General features: G+C 44.5%; 1 protein-coding gene across 1 annotated transcript in view; it reads right to left on the bottom strand.

Moving 5' to 3' along the window:
- The window catches only part of ARHGEF3 (Rho guanine nucleotide exchange factor 3), a 66,170-nt gene extending 43,701 nt beyond the window's left edge, over window positions 1-22,469 (bottom strand). Inside the window, exon 1 of the mRNA XM_007451761.1 lies at window positions 22,220-22,469. Coding sequence (XP_007451823.1) covers window positions 22,220-22,315 — 96 coding nt within the window. The 5' untranslated portion in view covers window positions 22,316-22,469. The remainder of the gene's footprint in view (window positions 1-22,219) is intronic.
- Between the last annotated feature and the right edge of the window lie 400 nt (window positions 22,470-22,869).

Consider the following 22,869-nt stretch of genomic DNA (forward strand, 5'->3'; position numbering starts at 1 on the left):
AGCAAGGTATAGAGGTCATATTTTTCATAAAGGAATTGATTCAGCGATTTTAAATATCTCTTGTGCTTGAATTACAAACAAAGGAGAATAAAGCACTCCATGTAATTTTATTTTTTTATTATTATTATTTTTTGCGGTACGCGGGCCTCTCACTGTTGTGGCCTCTCCCATTGCGGAGCACAGGCTCCGGACGCGCAGGCTCAGCGGCCATGGCTCACGGGCCCAGCTGCTCCGCAGCATGTGGGATCCTCCCGGACCGGGGCATGAACCCGCATCCCCTGCATCGGCAGGCGGACTCTCAACCACTGCGCCACCAGGGAAGCCCTGTAATTTTAACTTTAATGTGAGATTTAATTAAATAGATTTTAATATTCCTTCCCTAGGGGATACAGTTCTTATCCTCTCCTTATTCTTCCCCCAAAAAGATAAAAACCAAAGCACGTTATATGCAATGTAAGAAAATGCCTATCATATCAATATAATTTGGCACTATTTCTTATTCCTTAAAAAATAGTTCCATTCTAATAGATGTGGCATACAGGAAACCCTCACTCATTCTCCCTGCACTTCATTTTTGCAGCCAGAGTGGGGCTGGAGAGCAGTAGGAGAGTCTTTCACATCACGTCTGTAGCTTCCCTGAGACTCTGCTTTTACTGAGTCACAAACACGGCCCAGGAGGGGCCAGAAATGCAGCCATTATTGCAGGACTGACTGCTCTATTGCAGGGCAGCACTGCTCCTGGATGCTCTACACCTGGCCAGGAGCAAGAGAGAGGCGAGAAACGACTGTGCTAGCAGATGCTTTTGCCCATGAGTTGATGGAATCATAAAAAAAAGTCTTTCAAATGTTTAGAAACACCAGGAAGCCTTACGCAGGGCTACATTTGTGTGACAGGAGATGTGCTGGGAACTGCACACCCAGGGGTCACGTGTCATCCAACAGTAACCTCTAGAAGGCTTTCATCATCCTCATATTAAACAGGAAGTTATGATCTCAGAGTGATGGAGAAGCTCTAGGATTATTACATAATAATAATGAGTTCATATTCATTGCAGGGACTCTTCTCTATGCTTTACAGATATTTACTAATTTATTCTCCTAACAGCCCTGCAAGGTAGCCACTATTGTGATCTTCATCTTAAAGATGGGGAAAGCTAAAAAAGGTGGCCAGGATTTAAACCTAGGCTAGGGAGGCTGGATCCAGAGCCCATGCCAACTTTTTTTTTTTTTTTTTTTTTTTTGCGGTACATGGGCTTCTCACTGTTGTGGCCTCTCCCGTTGCGGAGCACAGGTTCCGGACGCGCAGGCCCAGAGGCCATGGCTCACGGGACCAGCCGCTCTGCGGCATGTGGGATCTTCCCGGACCGGGGCACGAACCCGTGTCCCCTGCATCGGCAGGCGGACTCTCAACCACTGCGCCACCAGGGAAGCCCTTGGCTAACTTTTTTGTAAGGGGCCAGATGGTTAAATATTTTAGGCTTTGAGGGCTGTCCAGCCTTTGTCACAACTACTCATCTCTACCATCAGCCATAAACAGTATGTAAATAAGTGAATGTGACTATGTTCCATTAAACCTTCATCTATAGACATTAAAATTCGAATTTCATATAATTTTCACATGTCACAAAATATTATTCTTCTTTTGCTTTTTTTCAACCATTAACAAATACAGAAACCATTCTTGAGGGCTTGAGGCCTTTTTTCCCCCTGCTCATTAGAAAAAGGAACGTGAGTTTTGTGGGAGATTCCCCAATTTTCAATTAGATATTTTGCTCAGTAGAGGACACTGTAGACGACTCTAGAAAATTAATTTCCAAAATACTGTTTTCTGACAGCACCTTTACTATACTAGGCAACATTCAAAATGTTTAGATCCTGAGTTCCACTTCCAAGTATACTGAGTCAAAAATAAGGGGTAGAAATCTGATTTTAAGATGGTATGTGGTCAAAATGCTCCATAATACAAAGATTTATTTCAATGGACAGAAAACAGTTTTGCGAATGTACTAGTGAATGCTGAACTGCAGCAGACAGGTGCCAATCTGAGATTTTTACTTCAGTTGTTAGTGAGGGCCTAGTGAGAAAGGATACTGAAGAGGCAGACATCATCTAGAATCAACAGTAATTAGAAGAAACCTGGTAAACTGAAAAAAAAAAATCCCACTACTGAATTTCAATATTTCTCAACTGATATACGCCAGAATAGGGAAAGGTCCACGTGGCTGGGAAACTGAGAGCTGAGAGGGCTACCTTGAAACATTTAAACTTAAAGACCCAGCAATCCCACTACTGGGCATATACCCTGAGAAAACCATAATTCAAAAAGAGTCATGTACCAAAATGTTCACTGCAGCTCTATTTACAATAGCCAGGACACGGAAGCAACCTAAGTGTCCATCACCAGATGAATGGATAAAGAAGATGTGGCACATATATACAATGGAATATTACTCAGCTATAAAAGGAACAAAACTGGGTTATTTGTAGTGAGGTGGATGGACCTAGAGACTCTCATACAGAGTGAAGTAAGAGAAAAACAAATACCGTATGCTAACACATATATATGGAATCTAAAGAAAAGAAAATGGTCAGAAGAACCTAGGGGCAAGACAGGAATAAAGATGCAGACCTACTATAGAATGGACTTGAGGATACAGGGAGGGGGAAGGGTAAGCTGGGACAAAGTGAGAGAGTGGCATGGACATATATACACTACCAAACATAAAATAGATAGCTAGTGGGAAGCAGCCGCATAGCACAGGGAGATCAGCTGGTGCTTTGTGACCACCTAGGGGGGTGGGACAGGGAGGGTGGAAGGGAGACGCAAGAGGGAGGGGATATGGGGATATATGTATATGTATAGCTGATTCACTTTGTTATAAAGCAGAAACTGATACACCATTGTAAAGCAATTGTACTCTAAGAAAGATGTTAAAAAAAAAAAAAACAACTTCTAGGTCACCACAAATATTCTTATGTTCTCACTTCCCTTGACACCTCCTACTGCCAAGGCCTTCCCACCCTTTCATTGTATTTTGTTGTCCTATCACTATAGTTTCCTCCAGTCGGTGACAGTTCCTCAGTCTTCTGTGACAATGATACTTTTCAAGAGTGCTGGTCAGTTATTTTGTAGTATATCTCTCAATTTAGACATGTCTGATGCTTTCTCATGATTGGATTCAGATTATGCATTTTTGGCAAGAATACAACAGAAGTGATGTGCCCTTCTTGGTGCATCATATCTGGGGGACATGATGCCACTGTATCTTATAACTGGTGACATCAACCTGGACCAGTTGGTCAAGGTGGTACAATGGGTTGAACTGTGTCCCCCACAAAAAGATATGTTGAAGTTCTACCCCCAAACCTGTGACAGTGACCTTATTTGGAGATAGGATTTTGGGAGATGTAATCAGGTTAGGATGAGGTCATATTAGATTGCAGTGGGCCCTAAATGCAATCGTTGGTGTCCTTATAAGAAGGGAAATTTAGACAGAGACATACAGGGAGACAGCATATGATGATGGGGGCAGTGATTAGAGTGATGCATCTACAAGCCAGAGAACACCAAAGACGGATGGCAAACACCAGAAGCTAGGAAGAGGCAAGGAAGAATTCTCCTGCAGGTTTCAGAGGGAGCATGGCCCTACTGACGCCTTGATTTTCGACTTCTAGTTTGCAGAAGAGTAAGAAATAAATTTCTGTTGTTCTAAGCCTCACCTCTTGGGGTACTTTGTTACAACAGCCCTACAGGAGGTATCTGCTGGATATCTCCATTGTAAAGTTACTACTACTCCCTTTGTAATTAATACAAATAAATGCAAGAGATTCTTTGTGACTACGTGCATCCTCTGGAATTCAGCTCTGCAAGTGTTTACCCAGCATCTGCAAAGTGGGCTTCATTGAAGGGTACACGTGTCACCTTTGGGGGAATGTCTCCTGGATGCACAGAGAGAACCAGAAGGTTGATCCAGGCAGAGCACCCAAGAGAGTAAGCCTTGGCTGGAGTGGGACAAGTGAGGTGTTCAGCAGGTAGAGCACAGTGGGATACAGGGGCATGGAGGACACAGAGGCAGCAACGAGGAGTCCTTCGCAGAGCTGTCTGAGCAAGAGGGGAGCAAAGAAGGGGAGCTTCTGTGGAACCTGCAAGTGACTCTTCATCTTATTTTTTTGGAAATAGAAAAAAACAATAATGAAATAAAGGTTCCTAACTCCAAAATTTCCATTAAAAATTTTTTTGTTTGTTTTCTTTCCCCTGGCACGGAGCTAACTGACCTGGTGTCATCTGTTACTAGAAGTTAAAAGGCAAGTAATGAGGCCCAAATTCCAACGGAAACCTGGCTTCATTGATTAGGCCAAACGCATTTCAGAATTATTGGTTTCTAACCCACAAGGTGAGCAAAAGGTCTTCAAAAGTAGAACTATAATTTCCCCCTAAAAATGCCAGGTGATTATAGGTGATTTCAACAAAGGTCCCACAGGCTTTGCGGACTCTGCCAAACCACCAGGAACAGCTCTGGGAAGAATCCCTGATACCTTCCTCCTGGCTAATCTCAAACGAGGAGGCCACACCCTTGTGTTTATTTTCTCCAGTTGCAGGTTTGGTTGCCTTGCACTGTGTATCCAAGGGAGATTAGATTTCCTTTTTGATGAAATGGCCCAACTCTCTCTGCATCAGATGCGATAAGGAAAGCATCCTAATTTCCTTCTTTAAAAGAAAAAAAATGCTTCTTGGGGGCTTTGTTTTGTTTTGTTTGTAGTTTTGCTACTGGGGTCTAAGGAGAGCCTGGATAAATAAAATCCACAGGACCCTCTGAGTTAGTTCAGTCTCACGGCCAAGCTGTAGACAGGGCGTTGGATTGTTGTGTTGAGGAGCTGACGATTTCTCCAGCCTCCCCTCATGGCAATGCTAAAAAGCATTGATGGAGACACCACACACAAAATGGTCTGGACAGATCCACAGATTAAACCATCGACGCTTGGGGCCGTAAAACTGAACACATTAAGGTTGGCGAGATGATCTTTATTCCATGCATATCAAGTCTGTTTTGGCTTGAGCCAGTCAGCACCTACGGCCTCTGGCCAAGGTCAGCCTGTGAGGTGGTTGCTTTTAGGGGGGTCTTGCTTAGGGCAGGAGCATCAGAGGGGGACGCTGGACTAAGCTCAGACACTGCTGGCATAAGCCTCTGAAAGGATGCTCAGTTCCAGCCCCAAACACAGCTCCCATCAAATGCAAGTAAAGAAATGAGAAGAGAAAGAAATCACACTTTATGACAATTCATGTGGTCATCCTGGCTTCATTTCCGCCAGGCCTCCCCTGCTTCCTTCAAGTTCAAAGCACATGCTGGCAAACTACTATCGCTCTCTAATATTTGTATAAACTGAATGGCAAGATGAAGGAAAGGTGAGTGTGGGGCGAGTTAGATGGATTTCATCCAGTATACCTTGGAGGAGCAATTAATTTTACTACAAACTCTGAGAGGGCAAAAGTTACTGGCATACCATTTTGTTTCTGAGGGAGCACCTCAAGCAAGTTATTATCTTTATTCCTCTCACTATCATTGACTGTTTGCTCCCACACTGGAAAAGTAGCCTGTTCTTCTCTGCCATGGGGATATTCATTTTTGCTGAATGGTGGTTTATGGGCCGGAAAACAAAAAAAAAACAAAACCTTGGAAAATAATTCAGTAAAATACGGGACTCTCTGAGAGTCGAGGTGGGCAGCAGCCTAGGTTACGAACAAAATCTCTTAGCAGTGCCAGTAAAATAAAACAGAACCACTGTTTCAGACACTGTATTTTTGGCTAAGGTTTCACTCCTCAATTACTTTCAAAGTTATTCGTTTCAGTCAACATTATAAGGGTAAGTCAACATTTGTCCTGGCAGCAAGCCCAAATTTATTTTATTAGTCTGCTACCGGTTAAATTGGCCCATGATTAAAAATATCTAATAAATAGCCCTAAAATATTGGAGTTCAGTAGAAAACCACATTCACGTTCTCTTACACAGGATGTTACTATTACTTAACCTTGGGCAGAAGGAGAAATGCACACCCACGCCCTGATAAATTCCTTTTAGCAAACGCTAGCCCATCTCCTGAAACTCATTTTGGTCATGCCCAGACATGGCATTACAGACCTTCAGAGAAAGAGGAAGCTAAATATTTAGCTCTCTCTGCAGTCTCCGGCTCCACATATGCCTTCTGAGCATCAAGCAAAGCTCTTACTGTGTCAAAGAGAAAGGGCCAGATACTCAGAGCTGAAGCGCTTTAACAGTTCGACCTCCTGGAAAAGTATGAGAGCTGCCAGCAGACTCAAGCCTCTGTGGCACTTACAGGGAAGCCAACCTTAGGCCCAGAAGATGTTTTCTCATGAGTAGAGCCAGGCTATGCCTTTTTGCCAAGAATGCCACAGAAGAAATATGCCCACAGCACACCACACCCATCTCCAGGTCTGGAAAACGGGGTCAGAGCCACACATTCCTGGGTGGGGGACGCCAAGAAGTCAGCCGGAGGTGGCAGTGGTGGCCTAATCACAGCCACAGGCCCAGAGGAAGGGCTCTGTGGTTCTGGGGTCTCGGCCAGTCATTTCCCTATTGACTTCTTGGAAACCCCTGGGTAGGATATAAATTCTGTATTTGTTTATCTCTGTAAAAGGGATTCCCTGGCTTCCCCTTGGGCTGGGTTGGAGGGGTAGGGGGAGAAGAATGCACTGGGGATTCCACTTCTGCTTCAGGGTTTGGGAACTGGTGTGTACAGACCTCAAGGGCACTTTAAGGACATTTGCTGAGGCTTCCCTGGTGTTTAAGGATGAGCAGAAAGCCTGTGCTGAAAGTGACAAAGTTCTTATCACTCTGGCCCCCAAATGTGGTGATTCTTTGCAAAGGATCTAAGGATAAAATATGAGCCAACCTTTCCAGCCAGAGGACAGTGCCCTATGAACTGAATACCCTGTGACCTTGGGCCAACGATGTAACCTCCACGGGCTTGGTCTCATGCCCTGTGAAGTGAGGGTGGCTCTCCGACCCTCTCACAGGGTTGTTGGGAAGGTGACACGAGATCATGTGTGTAATGTGCTTGGTACAAGCCTGTCTCATAAGTTGTTGCCTGTAAATTTCAAATTATTGCCTTGAAACTGTGATGTCCAAGGAGAGGTGTGATCTCCCCCCACACTCCCCCCCACCCCCAACTGTTCTCCTGCTCTCATTCATTCCCTGCAGCACTGGATTTTGCTTGGAGCCTCCCGGGAACAAAGCTGGTGCTCCATGTTACCTGCCACTATCTCACCAATGACATGCTCTGGCCACCGAGGACTCGGGCTGCTATGAGACCACATTATGATTCTACATTCCTGCCTTCCCTTTCTTCCGGCAGTTTTATCATCTGTTTAGTCAAGCTCCGGCTGGACAGAGCAAAACTGGGAGTGGTTTGGCAAGATCCAAGGCTACGTCCAAGTAGAGAAAAACATCAACTGTGAAATCCTAAGATAAGAACTTGAGTGGTGGAAGTGCACCCAAGTGGGTAGGTCTTGAGGTCTACATCGAACTCCTCCCACCCACCCCTCCCCACCCCACATTGTTGAATTATGGGCTAAAAGAGCTGTTCTCCAATCTTGCCTGATCCCAGTACTATCTGGGATTAGGCAATGACAGGAATTCTGGGTGTTCAAGCCATGTCACAGGTGGAGGGCAGAATTTCTCCCAAAAATAACATGTTACTTTTGGCTTCCAGAAAGGACCATACACAGATCCACTGACATGTCCTCTCTCTTATCTACCTGCCATCCCTTGAAGCTCAGCATTATCTTAGCTTTCCAGAAGAGGAAAAAGAAGTACAGAGATGGAAAAGGATGCACAGATCTCAATCTCAAAGGAAGGAGAGCATGTTCCAGCTGAATCTGAGATGAGCAAACACGTTGCAGGCAAGCAAAGCTAACAGCTGGGTCTGCCATCTGACTGAAGATGAGGCTGAGACGAGGAATCCCACATTGAGCTGCTGGGTAAAACCTACAGGGACATCTGACCAAGGGCACCAGGTCTTCAGGAAAAGAACATGGACCCCCTCCTCTTTCTGTTCTCGATGAGAACAATGATTTTCAGCAGTCAAGCCTTGCAGAGATGTGACTTCCAGAGAGAAACAGAAAATACATTTGCTGAGCTCCCTGGTAACCCCAGCTGTCCCTCCTACCACAATTTATCCTTTCAAATCATTTGGTCCACGTGCATCCTCAGCAGCACATGCCTCCACTGAGAATCGGGGAACACTGCACTTGGGTGTTTTAGAACAGTCTGCTCTCCACTGAGAACAGAATACACTGAAACCTGATTATTCAAAATGGAAAAAGCTACCAGTCACACAGCTAGAAGGGATTGATTGAATTGGGAATAAAATAAAATATTTTAAAACTTTCCTGCTTTGGCTTTCAGCTGACGTCTTACCACCCACTAAGCGATGCTTTGCAGAAAAATAAGGTACAAAGCATGCTGTTCAGGAAACTGTGAGGTAGGTAATCTACAATGGATTCATATGGCCTTGCTGTTGCCCCACACACCCCAGCTGAGCAGATGAATAGCTTCAAAATGTTACTCCTTGGGAAGTGTGTGTGTGTGTGTGTGTTCGTGCACACATCCAGAACACAAGACTGAACGTTAAGACAGTTCTTATTCCGTAGCACATTTTTAATGACAGGAATTTAAAAATGCCCACTAACAATGGATTTTTCCAAAGGCTCATAACAAACCCTGACTCTCACTGCTGTACACTTGCAACCTTGAAACATAGTGATTATGTGTTATTTCTAACTCTCAGCAATTAATATGCAACCAGATGTATCATTATCTACAGTCTATTAAAATTCAGAAGGCTGTGCATTTGAAAAATAATGTGTTGCGCTGACAAAGGAGGCAGAAGCCTCAGAGACCCAGCTCTCTCCCCACATCACACGCAGTTCATTTCAATTACAAAGACACAAGAGGGAAAATGAATAAACAATGGCTGCCAGTTGACTTAAAAGAAGTAAATACAAACTTGTGATTTGGTTGTTTGGTTTTGCCACTGGAGACTCAGTGGTAAGGGGTGCCAATAAAAGTTTCCAGGAAAGACAAAGGCAGTTTTGTGGTAAAAGAAAAATGTTCTTTATTCCTGAAGTAAAGTGCTCCTGTGGCAGAAGGGGGCAAAGTTCCCATGAGTTTTCCAGCACGGGCCAGCTATAGAGGGAAGGGCTCCTTTGGGAGACTACTGAGGGTCTAACCTGACAAAGATTTCCCCAACTCCCTAAGCACCCCCAGGGATGTGGGGGGAGGCTCATTTATCAGCCAGGCGCTCCCTCCTTCTGCCCCACCATTTAGGAGTCGGGCTCTGGCTCGCTCCTGAATTTACAAAGCAGGGCTGTGCAGAGGGGTGGCGAGGGGCCGCCTGGCCCTACAAAGCCTCCAGAATTGCTACTAAATAAACTACACGTTGCCAGGGCCCCCACCTACTCACAGATTCCAGCAATTTTCTAGAAACAGAGAAGTCGGTCATCCCACACCTGACCCAGGTGTAATTCTTCTCTTCTGATTTTGTCAAGAAGAGAAGGAGGGGAAGGGGGTGGGGGGATTGCAAAATGGGTAAAGGGGGTGAGCTGTATGGTGATGGATGGAAATGAAACTTTTGTTGGTGAGTATACAGAAGTCAAGTAGTGTATACAGAAATCAAAATATAATGTTGTACACATGAAACTTTTGTAGTGTTGGAAACCAATGTTACCTCAATTAAAAAAAGATATCTGAGGATTAAACTAATGAAAACAACAATAAAAATTATTTTAAAAAATAGAAGAGAAGGAAGCACTATGCAGACAATGGGAGGCCCCTGGCTGGGGAGGAGGAGGTACCATGAGCCATGGGGTCACCTGGTGCCAGATGCTGGCACACACATACACTCACTCATCTATTCCACATAGCAATCCCATCACCCCATTTTATAGAAGAGGAAGCAGGCGTTTAGAGAAGTGAGGTGACTTGTCCCAAGTCATACCCAGTAGTTAACTGGCAGAGCTGAAATTCAAATTCAACTCTATCTGACTCGAAAGCTTTCCCGGCAACCCCCATACCGGCTTCCCTGGATACACAACTTCCTTTTACAGAAACAACATAACAGTAATAATATTGAGGGCAATTTTGAGCCAGGCTGTGCCAAAGTGTGTTCTATGCATGATTTCCTTGCTTTCTATTAAGTCAGTACTATTAATATACCCATTTCACAAATCAGACAACTGAAGCTCAGCGGGGTTAAGAGCTTTGCCTGAGGTCACAGAGCTGGTAGTGAGTGGTGGAGCCAGGACTCAGCACAAGGCTGCTACACTACAAGGCCTGGGTTGTTAACCACAGCACTGCTCATTTCCTAAGCCAGGTGAGGGGAGCCCTGAAGAAATCAAAGACTGTAGAGGCAGAAGACACTAATGGAGGGAGTGAGAAAGTAGGAGCTGTTGGTTTGACATTCAAGCCCTGTCTTTCTGGAATCAGCAGCCCCTCTTGCGTGCTCTCCCAGCATCTTAGGGTGCCCAGCCAGGCGCACAGGTGCCATGCTAGTGTTAAGGGCAGGCCTGGGGACTGGTGTGTTAGCATCCAGCACCAGGGGGTTCATTGGATGACCCCCTCCCAGCCTGCCAAACTCCCCCAATGAGGTTGCCAATTCACCACCCAGCTTTCTGCTGACTGACAATCACTTCCTGTACCTTAATGTTGTGAATGACCTCATCAAACTCAAGGAAAAGTTCCTTGAGGGTCAAAAGCATGCCTTTCTCTTCTATAAACCCAGGAAAAAAAGAAAAAGCTAGGTAGAGTCCGGTCTTCACAAATATTTACTGACAAGCAAAGAGCACTGGGAGTCATTTTTAGTTGTCCAACTCTTCACCAACTTGTATCCCTCATGCTATGGAGTTTCCCCACATTTCTAACAAAGGACCTATTTATAATTAAAGTGTGCTGCTAATGAGTATGGCATGAAGAACTCCCAAAGCAACCTAATCCTCCTCACCTTCCCTGGATCTGTGTCTGCGGTTGGAATGTGGGTAAGGTTCCCGGATGATCCATGTCAGGTGGGAGCTGGCCTTGAGGATGATGACACACTCCTCATCTTCCATGAGCAGGGAGCCTCTCTACCCAGAGCTCATACCCCACCCCGCTACGGGAGAGTCATTATGGGAACACTAGAAAACCACACTAAATTTTTTCATCCTACCTGGCAGGAATAAATGTGAAGCTTGCCAGTGTGCTTGGAACATCTTGTTTTTCAAAAAATAATGCCCAGTGCCAACTCGGATCCCTGGAAACTGGGTGGGTGTTTCCTAAAAGGAAGGGGTGACCTTGCAGCAGACCACGGCACAGGGATGTCCGTCCACAGCTTCCACTCAACTGGTGGACATGCAAAACAGATGCTGCTGAGGCTAATGGTCTGTGGAGCATTTGCTCTGTGGAAGCCTTCTGCATGCCCGTTTCATCTTCACAATTCCCTTGGAAGTTCTCATTTTACAGATGAGGAAACTTGAGGCCCAGAGGATGAGTCACTGGTCCAAGGTCTCTTGGCTCACAAGTGGCCAAGTTTGGGATTCAAACTCAGCTCAGTCTGATCCTTAAATGCAAGTTTCTAATCACTATTTTCACTCTATGGCTGCCCCAAATTAAAATGCAATCTTGTTCAATCCTTCCCTCAGGGTGAAGGGGAAAAGGAAGAAGGGTTAAATGATTTCAGCTGGAATTTTGGAACTTTAAAGTTTTGAAAAGAAAAAAAGATTTTTGTTCTTAGAACAGAAATCCAGTTTTATTTTTTTAAATTGGCTAACAACTAGTCCATAAAGGTATTCTACGTCACATTAAAGCCAGCTTTTATCTATTTAAAAATCTTAATACCTGAAATCTGGGTCCTATGCTCAAAGGTCAAATTTCTGGTCTGTAAGTGGCTGTGGCCAAACCTGGAAATTTTTGTTGCAGAGTGTTAACCCTGGAAAGGCCTCAGAACACGCCTAATGCACTGCTTCCAAACTCTCGGTACCATCACACCAATCTTTTGCCCTGTGTACATATACTCTGAGCTATTACATAATGTTTCCTTAAGTTACTCATTTTTTACTTGAGTAAACTTATTCCAAAAATAAACTCTACCACTGCCTTAAACAGAAAATCACTATCACCTGCCATAAATAGAAACTACCTTTAAAAAAATGAACCCTATTGTTAAATTTTTGTTAGAGACACTTGCCTGCCTGAAGCCTGTGCTTTGTTAAAAAAGGAAATTAGCAAGTGATAGAGAGGCATTAAAGACACACTAGCTCCAAACGGAGACTTTCTCCTTGACATAATGAGAAGGATCAGAAGAGAAGTGGAAAGGGAAAGTGATTCGAAATTATTTTGTGTCTTGTTTCCCTGTCACCTTGTCCTGTATCATGTGAGCTACCGCAAGTGGTAAGAAACCCATCTTCTGGGAAATAAAGATCTAACCCAGTCCACTCATTCAGAAACAAAGACTCTGAGGTTCCAAGAAGCTGAGCCTATTTGCGCCCTCTCCCCAGCTAGTAGTGAAACTCTTTTAAGAACCAGCTTAGAAACAGTTGCTGCAAAAGAAATTCAGATGAGCATTTAAGAGCCCTCCAAAGCAAGGATTTCTTGATGCTGAGCCAGAACAAAGGCTCGCTCTTCTCAACTGTTAAAGCCTGGGAATAAAACATTCAGAGACTAACGAGGCAAAACCAGGTGTCTTTTCTGATGCTGTCTCCTTCAAAGTTCTCCGAAAAGGCTCCATCAAACAGCTGAGGCGGAAGGCAAGGACTCTTCACTGTGCGTCTGTGGTTGACACTTAAGCTACCACCAATTTTTTCCTCTTCAGTCTATTTCCTTCTTCACAGGGGTGTCAGACCCCTTCCGCAAGACCACACCAATCACCAATCACCAACCAGCAAGGAGGATGGCTGACAAGGTGTGAGAAAATGAAGCAAAGCTGCCAAAACCTAACAGGATACAGATGGGCCACCCACACCCCTCCCCCACCTCTGTGAAGTCAAAAATAAGAACACTCGTCTTCACCAGTGACCTTTAATTATCTTCTCTGTATTTGCCTGGGGTCGTTCTTGACATGCTTGTGTCACTTGGGGGTTATGGAATGTTAGCATTTCAATATAAGATAACACACTTGAGGAGGGAGCTTGCACTGGCCTTGTGTCAGGACCAGAAAGCACAGAGGGAAACCTTATCACTCAGTCCCCTTGGCCATCAGGCCCAACTCCATCTCTCTCCACCCACTGGCTGGTCCCCTTTTCCCTTCTGCAGCTTCTTCCTCCCGCAAGACTCCAAACTTCTAAATCTGACAATGTATGACACCTGATAAATATTTAACTTTATTTTTTTCAAAGTCCTGACATAGGCTCTCCGTTTTATTTAATTCAGTCAGGTTGCCAACTCTAGTGGTATCTACGGAAACAGTACCCTGGGGCAAATGCTCTATTTGTTTTTACCGTTTAATTATCGCCTCTGGTGCAAATTACATCTGCAGAGCTCAGAAAGACATTATTTTAAGGGATGTCATCTACATGTACAGAAGTTTGTGTCTATCCATTCTTTGTGGGCTTTCTGTTTATTCTAACAGGGATCTCACATCAAATATAAAGTTAGGCCTTGCACTTGGATCTGCAGGAGTGCAGGCCAAGGGAAGGGTCCACTAGTCCATTAGCCCCCAGGTAAGGTCACTGCATGCAGTGTTCAGGCTAAGTTTAATGGGGCTCACTTTGAATACTCCCAAAATAGTGCTGTTTACAACCGACCTCACTCAGGAACACGGCTGGCTTAAGCCAATATTCTGGTGTGCCAAGAGGTCAAGGCTAGTCAAGGAGGGACCAACATTTCGGCCCTGCCTCCTAATCTCTCTGAATCTGTTTCCTCAGTTGACAGACAAAGAGGACAGTCCTTGCCTTGCACAGGTCCCTAAGCTGTGCAAGATTTAAAGGAGAGAATGCATATGAAAATAATTGACTGCTATTTGAACACTGAGTGGCATTGCTATAGTGATCACAATGACAAAGGAAGGGGGATGCTCTGATTGAAGCATCCCTTCCCCCACTTCTCTAGATCCCATGTGCATACATATATATTTAAATTGGTTACATCATGTATAAAATTATGCTCAACTTTCCGCCTCTTTATTTTTCCCAGGAACATTAGGGTATTTCTGTCTGCTAGCGTGTAACGGCTCAAATGATGTCACTGACCCCTGGGCCAGAGGCCACGGTACATGGAGCCATTCCCTCATTATAGGTCAGAGGGGTTGTTGGCTCTTCTGGCTGTTATAAGAAAGTAGGAAAGGATGCTAGATTGGAAACAGACAATCAGACTTCAAGCTTTCAGCTCTGCCATTCCCGGCTGTGTGATCTTGGGAAAATCACTGCACCTCTCTGACTCCTGGTATCCTTATCTTTAAAATGAGGATAATTATACGCAGGTGAGGCAAAGAATATAAAAGTACTTTGAAACCTATAAAATGTATAAACTTAAAACATAAACATTATTGCAAATAATGTCATTATGAACAACTTTGGACACATAGCTTTATTCCCTCAAGACCTGGAATACGGGGTGCGAAGATTTGAACCATTTTTGGCTTTTAATATGCACTGACAAGTCCCCTCATTCCACACAGAAGTAATTATTTCTCTTCAACATCCCCAGCTTTGGGTTTTATCATGTCTTTAAAATACTTGTGACATCAATTAGGCATGAAATATCATCTTACAATTATTTGCCTTCTCCATTTCTATAATTTCTATTAGAGTGAACTTTTAAAACAATGTTACTTTCATAGTTCTTTGTGTATGAACTGCCTATTATTGTCTTTTTGCCCATTTGTCAATGGACATCTTGGAGTGTTCTTTTATATCTGTATAAATTATTCATATGACAGAGATTAATCTTTAGTCTGTCACCTCTATTTCAAAAATTTTTTCAATGTATTAGTCTACTTCTCGTCTAAGGAAGCACATTAAACATAAAAGAAATCTTGTTTGTTGATACAGCATCATACAGTGTCTTTAGGCTGATCAACACTCAAGAGGACACTGAGGATGTCCGATGGAAATATGCAAGAAAGAGAAAGAGATTGGACATTATGTCCCATTTGGAAAAGTTAGAGGAACCAGGACATCTAGCCAGGAGAAGACAAGCACCTGGTGGAAGAGTGTGGTGTGAGTGCATGCCTGTGCGCGTGCAAGCACACACGTATGGAGTAGGAGTAGATGGTAGGGAGAGAGTTTTCAAATACTCAAGGAGGTAACACATGAGGAAGTGTCGTATAATATTCAGCTCAAGAAAGCAACATTACAATTAAGAAAGGATTTTCTCATGATCTACACTGAACAAGGATGGAATGTACAGACTTAGAAGGTTCTTGGAAGTGTTTAAGCCGAGATCAAATGGATCCAGCAGCGGACAAGAACTGGGCTTCATGTTCTCAATACGCCTTTCCCACTCAGGTTCTCTAATGCAATGACCCTGGGTCATTTCCTGGAGGCTAGTTTTGTTTGTTTGTTTCATAAATCCCCGGAAAAAAGTCTGTTTTGCTACTCCTTTCCTCCTCAACTTAAGAGCCAGAAAAAGAAAAAAAAAAAAAAGTCTAGTGAACTTACTGTTAAGGTTTCTGGTTCAGCTCCAATTAATTTACTAATAATCAGCTGCCTTCTTGCAAAAGGACACAATGGCCCAAACACAGAAGGTCCAGGCACAAGTGTTTCTAGACTTAAAAAGACCCACTCCTTTTCCAGCCAAAGGTTTGGAAGCCTTTCTTGATTAATTTGTGCCATAGCCTCTTCTCAGCTAACAACCGGTGTCAAGTCATAAGAGAGGGAAGGCGTTAGAAACCACTGGCCTGTAGTCCTGATAGTCCATGAGCCAACGCAACGAGGATAAACGGCCATACAATCACAGCCATTTCCGCATTTTGTGTGAGACCTGTACCCATTACCAGAGCTGACAAATTATGGAAGGCAACTGCGTGCACACATAACAAATGAAGGAGCCCTTCCAGATACGCACACACCATTAGTAACGATTACATGTACACAGGACTTTGCAAAATTAGGATATGATCAGTAATTTATTTTAATTCAGTTATGAAAACAGTGGCACCGGTCCAGGATTTTATAGGCAATCATGGAGTGTCTTGAGAAAATGACACAATTTGCAAATATCCAGATGGCAGCAGGGGCTTCCAGTTACTGGTTTATGTGGAAGGCTGGTGGTTAATGTAGATAAGCCAGATGACTAATCACAGAACTAACAGGGTCACCTCCATAGCGCTGAGCATGCGGAATTCTGCCAAAGACCAGCTGCTTGGTCTTGAGAAACACAAGACGGAAGTTACCAAAGCCCTGCCAAACAAAGGCTTGCAAACCTCACTGCTGTGGGTCACAACCATTCTGTGAAGTGGCTGCTAGAGCGCTGACTAATGGTGGGTCTCCTATCCAGACACTCAGGAAAAAATGGGCCTTTGACCATGAGGCAATTTGCTCCAGCAGGCGGGTGCACCCTTCAAATGTTATGTGGTGAGGAGACCAGTGATTTAGTCATTTAGGGGCAACGTGATGTGGCTGGGAAAGTACAGACTTCAGGGTTAGACTGGGGTGTGAATACTGGCTCCTCCATCTACCTGCTCAGCCACCCTGGAGAGGCCACTAGCCAGCTCTGAGCCTCAGTTTCTTCTACAATAAAGGGCAGTTATACCAACCTCAAAGGATTACTATAAGGATGATTGGGGGACTGAGAGTAAGGCCCCTGTTGCACTGATGTGCATAAACAGCATTCAGGGAATTAGGATGGTGATCATATTTCTTAAAATTGTTTCAGGCATCTTTTTGAGATACAGAGGTCTTGATGATGATGATATTTATTGAGCACTCACTATGTGCTAATCACTGTACATGAATCATCTCATTATGGGAGAGCCACCATCGTGCCCATTTTACCACTGAGGAAACTGGGGCTTAGAGAAAAGCACAGTAGATTGTCCAAGGCCACATCACTAGCAGGTAGTGGAGATGGCACTGGGACCTGGGCAGTCTTATTCCAGAGTTGATGCCCTGAACAGCCTCAAATGTACACATGTCAACATATTTTTCTCTAATAAACCTATTCCTAGTTCATGTGCATCCTGGAGGACCAAGAGCCCCAAGATACTGATCCAACTGAACAAGCCTCAGAACCATGGCCGATGACCATATTCAGATCCTCTCAGCAAGTGATAGCCCTCTACCATCCATGTGGCTCCCCATCCAGCAACATCTGAAGCCACATGATTCACGGAGTCTATTTAATCACCTGACGAAACCCCAAGATTCTAACTTCAATAACTCCTCAGAACTATTTCCATGTAGTTGATTGTATATATGGTCAGTTCAACACTATATGATACAAATTCCAAGAAATGTATAAATTACTAGAAACCAGCTGACCCCTTTAGCTCTCCAGCTGGCATGTAACGAACACAGCTCCAGGTAGCTTCAGCTACCATGAAGAAAATTGATATCTGACATCTGGTGATACATTTTTCTTACCACATTTCAAATACACATGTGGACTGACTGGGGCATAAACTATGGTGGGGCATAGAGTTCACCTTGCCCTTTAGAACTGAAGCTTGAAAGGTACCTCCTCAGTTAATAAAGTGCTCACGATTACATATTTAAAAGAAAATATCTTAAAAGCATTTTACCTGTCTGTTGTTTTGCATACACCCGCCCACCTTTTTCTTCACAGAGGTAAACATCCTTAGATGCCACAAGGTACACTGGTATTAAACACTAGACTAAATCCAACAGGAAACCTGGCATTGGGTCTTGGCTCAGCTGCTGATTTTCTTAGTGGCCTTCTGCAAGTCACTTCCCCTCAGTATCCTTATTCATAAAGTGGGGAGAATAATACATGCTTTATGTTAACCTTACAACATAGCTGGGTTCTCAAGTGAGACACTAGATGTGGTACTTAGAAAAATAATTCCATCATTTTTTAGGTCATTCCAAGTTTCCGGATGAGGCTACTGGCTGAGTCAAAGTTAAAACAGATACAAAGACATGTCAGAGACATATACAAGAGAGACAAAGGCAATGACTACAAATACCACTAACTAAATCTGGCCTAATCTTGACCAACATCTGAGATAGTGAATCTTAAAACCAAAAGTAAGCTGTCCATCAAATTGTCCAAAAGTTCTTAGAAATTCTTAGAAATAACAGAATCACCACTTTGTGTTTTCATTAAATGGACTCCAAACCCTTAAAACCTTCTCACAAGGCTCCAGCATCCTTAGCCAACATATATCACTCATTTGAGCCTTCTTCTTCTTTCTTTTAAAAAATAGATTTATTTATTTTTGGCTGCATTGGGTGTTCGTTGCTATGCGCAGGCTTTCTCTAGTTGTGGTGAGCAGGGGCTACTCTTTGCTGTGGTGCCGGCTTCTCATTGCAGTGGCTTCTCTTGTTGCGGAGCACGGGCTCTAGGCGCATGGGCTTCAGTAGTTGTAGCACGCAGACTCAGTAGTTGTGGCTCGCAGGCTCTAGAGCACAGGCTCAAGTAGTTGAGGCGCGTGGGTTTAGTTGCTCCGCGGCATGTGGGATCTTCCCGGGTCAGGGCTTGAACCCGTGTCCCCTGTGCTGGCAGGTGGATTCTTAACCACTGCGCCACCAGGGAAGCCTCTGAGCCTTCTTTTTATAAAAGCAAACCTCACCATGGGAAAATAGTGACTTTTAACTTGGAATCAGTGTAATTTGTTAGCACTAACAGCTTTTCTTTGAGTGACTTGATCAGGTGTTCAGAGGACATAATACGCCTAGAAGAAGCAGTTCCTCCTGGCATGAGTAGTAAGCACCCAATAAATATAAAAACAGATCAGTTGAGCAAAGTGCATCAATGAATCAGAAGAAACAAGCTTAATGATGTCCACATGATACTATGTTTCTCTGTGAAAGTCTAGTGCTATGGACTAAGATGAACTAAGCTCCTTAGATTTTGTAGTTAATGATTAGAGCTAGAAGGATCTAGCTGGTTATGGCATCAAAATTAAACATCTGCAACCCAACTCATATACCTGTGTCATAAGAAATACTAGATTAAGGAGCCTTATTGTATTAATGTCATAATCCATGTAGAATAACTTTAATATTTAAAAGATAATTTAAAGAAAATAAAAAATTAAAAGATATCATTTTTTTCTATCACTGAAAACTATCATTGAGATTTAAAAATTTACAAATCATTTAAATCCCAAGTAGAAATTCTGTTATGATGTGCTTTCAAAAGAATGTTTATTGTTGCACATTTTTGCTCAAGTGTATGGCGTCAAATACACATCACTGACACCCGCCCCTTCCCCACGAGTCTTGCCCTGCACGCTTGCTGCAGGGACAGGAACAAATTCTAGAAGGCACTTGCCCATGCAGTGCTGTGCCCATTGTCCTCCTCATAGCAAATTCTAAAGGAACAGCCATTATGAGTTAAAGGGCACAGGTGCTTTCCTTCAACTACCTTTGAAGGTCAAAAAGGACTTTGGATAGGCCAATCCTTCTTTTTAGCATAACCACATTCTTCCTGCAAGGAAAATGATCTTAAAAAACTACTCTCATAGGAATTCACCATCGATGCCTAACTTATAAACAAGTATATCATCATGTTTTTCAAAAGGCCAACTAGTGTATGCGGTTTTTTAAACACTTACAAATGCTGACGACACCTGCTGGTAGAAAATATGACTTTAGTTAACTGCTGATGGAGAAGTGAGGCCTACAAAGGGCTGGCTGTCTTTTAAACTGGTAATGAAACAGAAAACGAGCCCCCAAATCACTTAAGTTTCTTTTTCCAACTTTGCCTATCGCCATTATCAGGAATCGATATGCCAGATTAATGAAGCTAGGAGATGTACTGGACTGGACGCCTCTGATTCGAGGAGTATAGAGCAAAAGAGATATTCCCACTCTGATTTAAACACTAGGGGAAACAAATCCTAAATAGTGATACCTGAAAAATATTTACCAACTATTTTGGAAACTGTTCCTCTCCCACCCTTACTCTCACACCAGAACCTCCCCATGAAAGGAAAATAAGTCACATTTTATAATCTGGATTCAGCTACCATGAAGAAAATTGATATCTGACATCTGGTGATACATTTTTCTTACCACATTTGTGATATACAGATATATTTATATTCTAAGAACGAGAATAAGAAAAGATTAAACAGATGGATTTTATACCTAAGCCTTTAGCCAAACTACACAAAAATACAGGACTAAGTGACAGCAGGAAGGGACTAGTTAGAGTCCAGAGCTATTCTCGGTATTCTTTGACACAATTCAATTTATTCATTAAACTAGGTTATGCTTCGTTTCCTTCCAAAAGGAGTCTGAGGGGACACTAGCTTCACTGCTCCCACATTCATTAAATTATGAAGTTCCCACTGAAAAATCATATCCATTCCAAGCCTGAACAACCTGAATTCTATGCAGGTACTGTCCTGTCAAAACTTAAATAAGAGTCCAAACACCACTAAGGCCATCACACTTCCACAGCTGCTGGGAACAGAAACGCTTTGTGCAAATACACAACTGAATTGACGTGTGGGATGGGGATGGGGGTGAGAAGTTAGTTTGCACTCAACTTACAGAAAGCTGATTACAACCTGAGACTGTCTGGAGTCCTGTCAGCTTGGAGCAGCTCTTGTTAGAGGCAATGAATCTTTGATGCTGTCCTCCCGAATATACATAATTCAGTGAACCAAGAGCACATAGCTGAGCAGACCCAAGGGTAGCAGGTGGGTGGACCCCCAAGAGCACTGTGACAAGGCCAGATGCACACCTGCCTCCAGACTTCCTTGGTCGTGGTAGGGGAGAGTGGAGATCTCCCAGATACACACCAGCGGAAATGATGTACTGGGTCCTGTGGGTTCCACTACAGCTTAGCCACAGCAAAGGTGCAGTCTGATGAAAGCAACCGTATTCCCCAAGATCCTCAACGAAAGAGAGGGACGCTTTCTCCTCCACCTGAACCCAACCTTAAAGGCCAGTGAGCTCTTTGCCAGAGATATAACACACAGGAGGAAAAGGCAGACTAAACACAAGCCAGGAGGACTCCCTCACATTACTCTCAAGGCACAGGAAAGTTACCAGAAAGAGAAATGTTTTCAATGTTCCAAGAGGGCTTCCCACTGCCCGGAGGAGTTTTAATTCATTTTAAGGATCCATGTGGGAGACACTCAAATTACTAATTTAGCTTCCAGACACCCAAGTGAATGACACCCACTGGCCACAGGTGACAATCAGAGGTGCTGTGACCCGTCTTTGCTGCCAAACAGCTGCAAGTCCAAGCCTGACAGATGAGATGTCCTGAGGGGTCCACAAGAATGTCCCCCTGACTGGTCAACCCCTGCAAGAGGAAACCTGTGCTTAAAGGGTAACTTTTCCCTGGACTTCCGTGGTGGCGCAGTGGTTAAGAATCCTCCTGCCAATGCAGGGGATAGGGATTCGAGCCCTGGTCCAGGAAGATCCCACATGCTTCGAAGCAGCTAAGCCTGTGCACCACAACTACTGAGCCTGCGCTTTGGAGTCTGCGATCCACAACTACCGAACCCGCGTGCCACAACTACTGAGGCCCGTGCGCCTAGAGCCTGAGCTCCCCAACAAGAGAAGCCACTGCAATGAGAAGCCCATGCACCGCAAGGAAGAGTAGTCCCTGCTCGCCGCAACTAGAGAAAGCCCACTCGCAGCAACAAAGACCCAATGCAGCCCAAAATAAAATAAATAAATTTATTTAAAAAAAAAAAGGGTAGCTTTTCCCTGACGACCAAGCCCAATGATGCAGTAAGTCCCTCTTCGGAGTGGATGCACAGTCTGAGAGCCCTGCAGGACACAAAAGAGAGGCAGGGGCAAAGAGGCTGCTGCCCTCAGGCTGGGAGGAAGAGAGATGGGGACAGAGGAGGTGGCGCTCTCTTGATCCATAGAGGGGGTGGAAGGGAGGCAGAGAGACAGAGACAGAGTTAGAGATGGAGACAGGGAGACAGAGAGACAGAAAGTGTATGAGAGATGGAGAGAGAGGAAGAGGAATGCACAGAGTGAGAGATGGAAACCGAGAGACAGTGACACAGGGAGGGAGCGAGCAGAGAGAGTAAGAGACTGAGAGAAAGACGGACCCGGAAAGGTCCAGGTGGAGGCCCTACCTCGGAGTCCTTGGCTGGACTGCTGGCCGGGGGTACTTCCAAGCTGCAGTTCGCTCTCTTGACCGTGAGGTAGAAGGGGTAATCCTTGGCTACCATGGCAGCTGCCGGGCCTGCCCGCTGGGATGTCACCGCTGACCCGATGCGACCACAAAACTCCCAGGCGAAAGGGGGTCCCAGCTCCACGGCGCCGGGCGGCTGCAGCGGCTACACGGAGACTGACAGCCGGCTTCTAGCCTAGCTCGACCTGACTCTGACGCTCCGGCTAAAAGGGGGCGGAGCCTAGACCGAGCCCGCCCGTCTAGGCTGGGGGAGTGGGCGGGGCCCTGCAGGGAGCTCCGGGGAGCTCCCAGGTGCCGCCTCGCTGAAGCCCCCTCCCGAGCCGTGGCGGTATACGGCGGCTGGACCCTTTCTCCCGCGGGCCCTCGGCTCGGGGCCACCCAGCCCAGTGGCAGCTCCAGTTGGGCTCCGCGGCACACTTGGGGTGGAAGAGGCGGCGGGTAGAACGGAGGTTGGGGCGAAGCCGGGCGGAGGCAAGCGGCCTTGAGGGAAAGTAAGAGTTTTAAAAACCCACATGAAGAAGCAGTATTCTCTCTTGCCTTATTCCTAGCCAGTCTCTCCCCATATATATATATATATATATATTTTTTTTA

This window comes from Lipotes vexillifer, unplaced genomic scaffold (genome assembly GCF_000442215.2).
Source record: "Lipotes vexillifer unplaced genomic scaffold, Lipotes_vexillifer_v1.1 scaffold521, whole genome shotgun sequence".
NCBI lineage: Eukaryota > Metazoa > Chordata > Mammalia > Artiodactyla > Lipotidae > Lipotes > Lipotes vexillifer.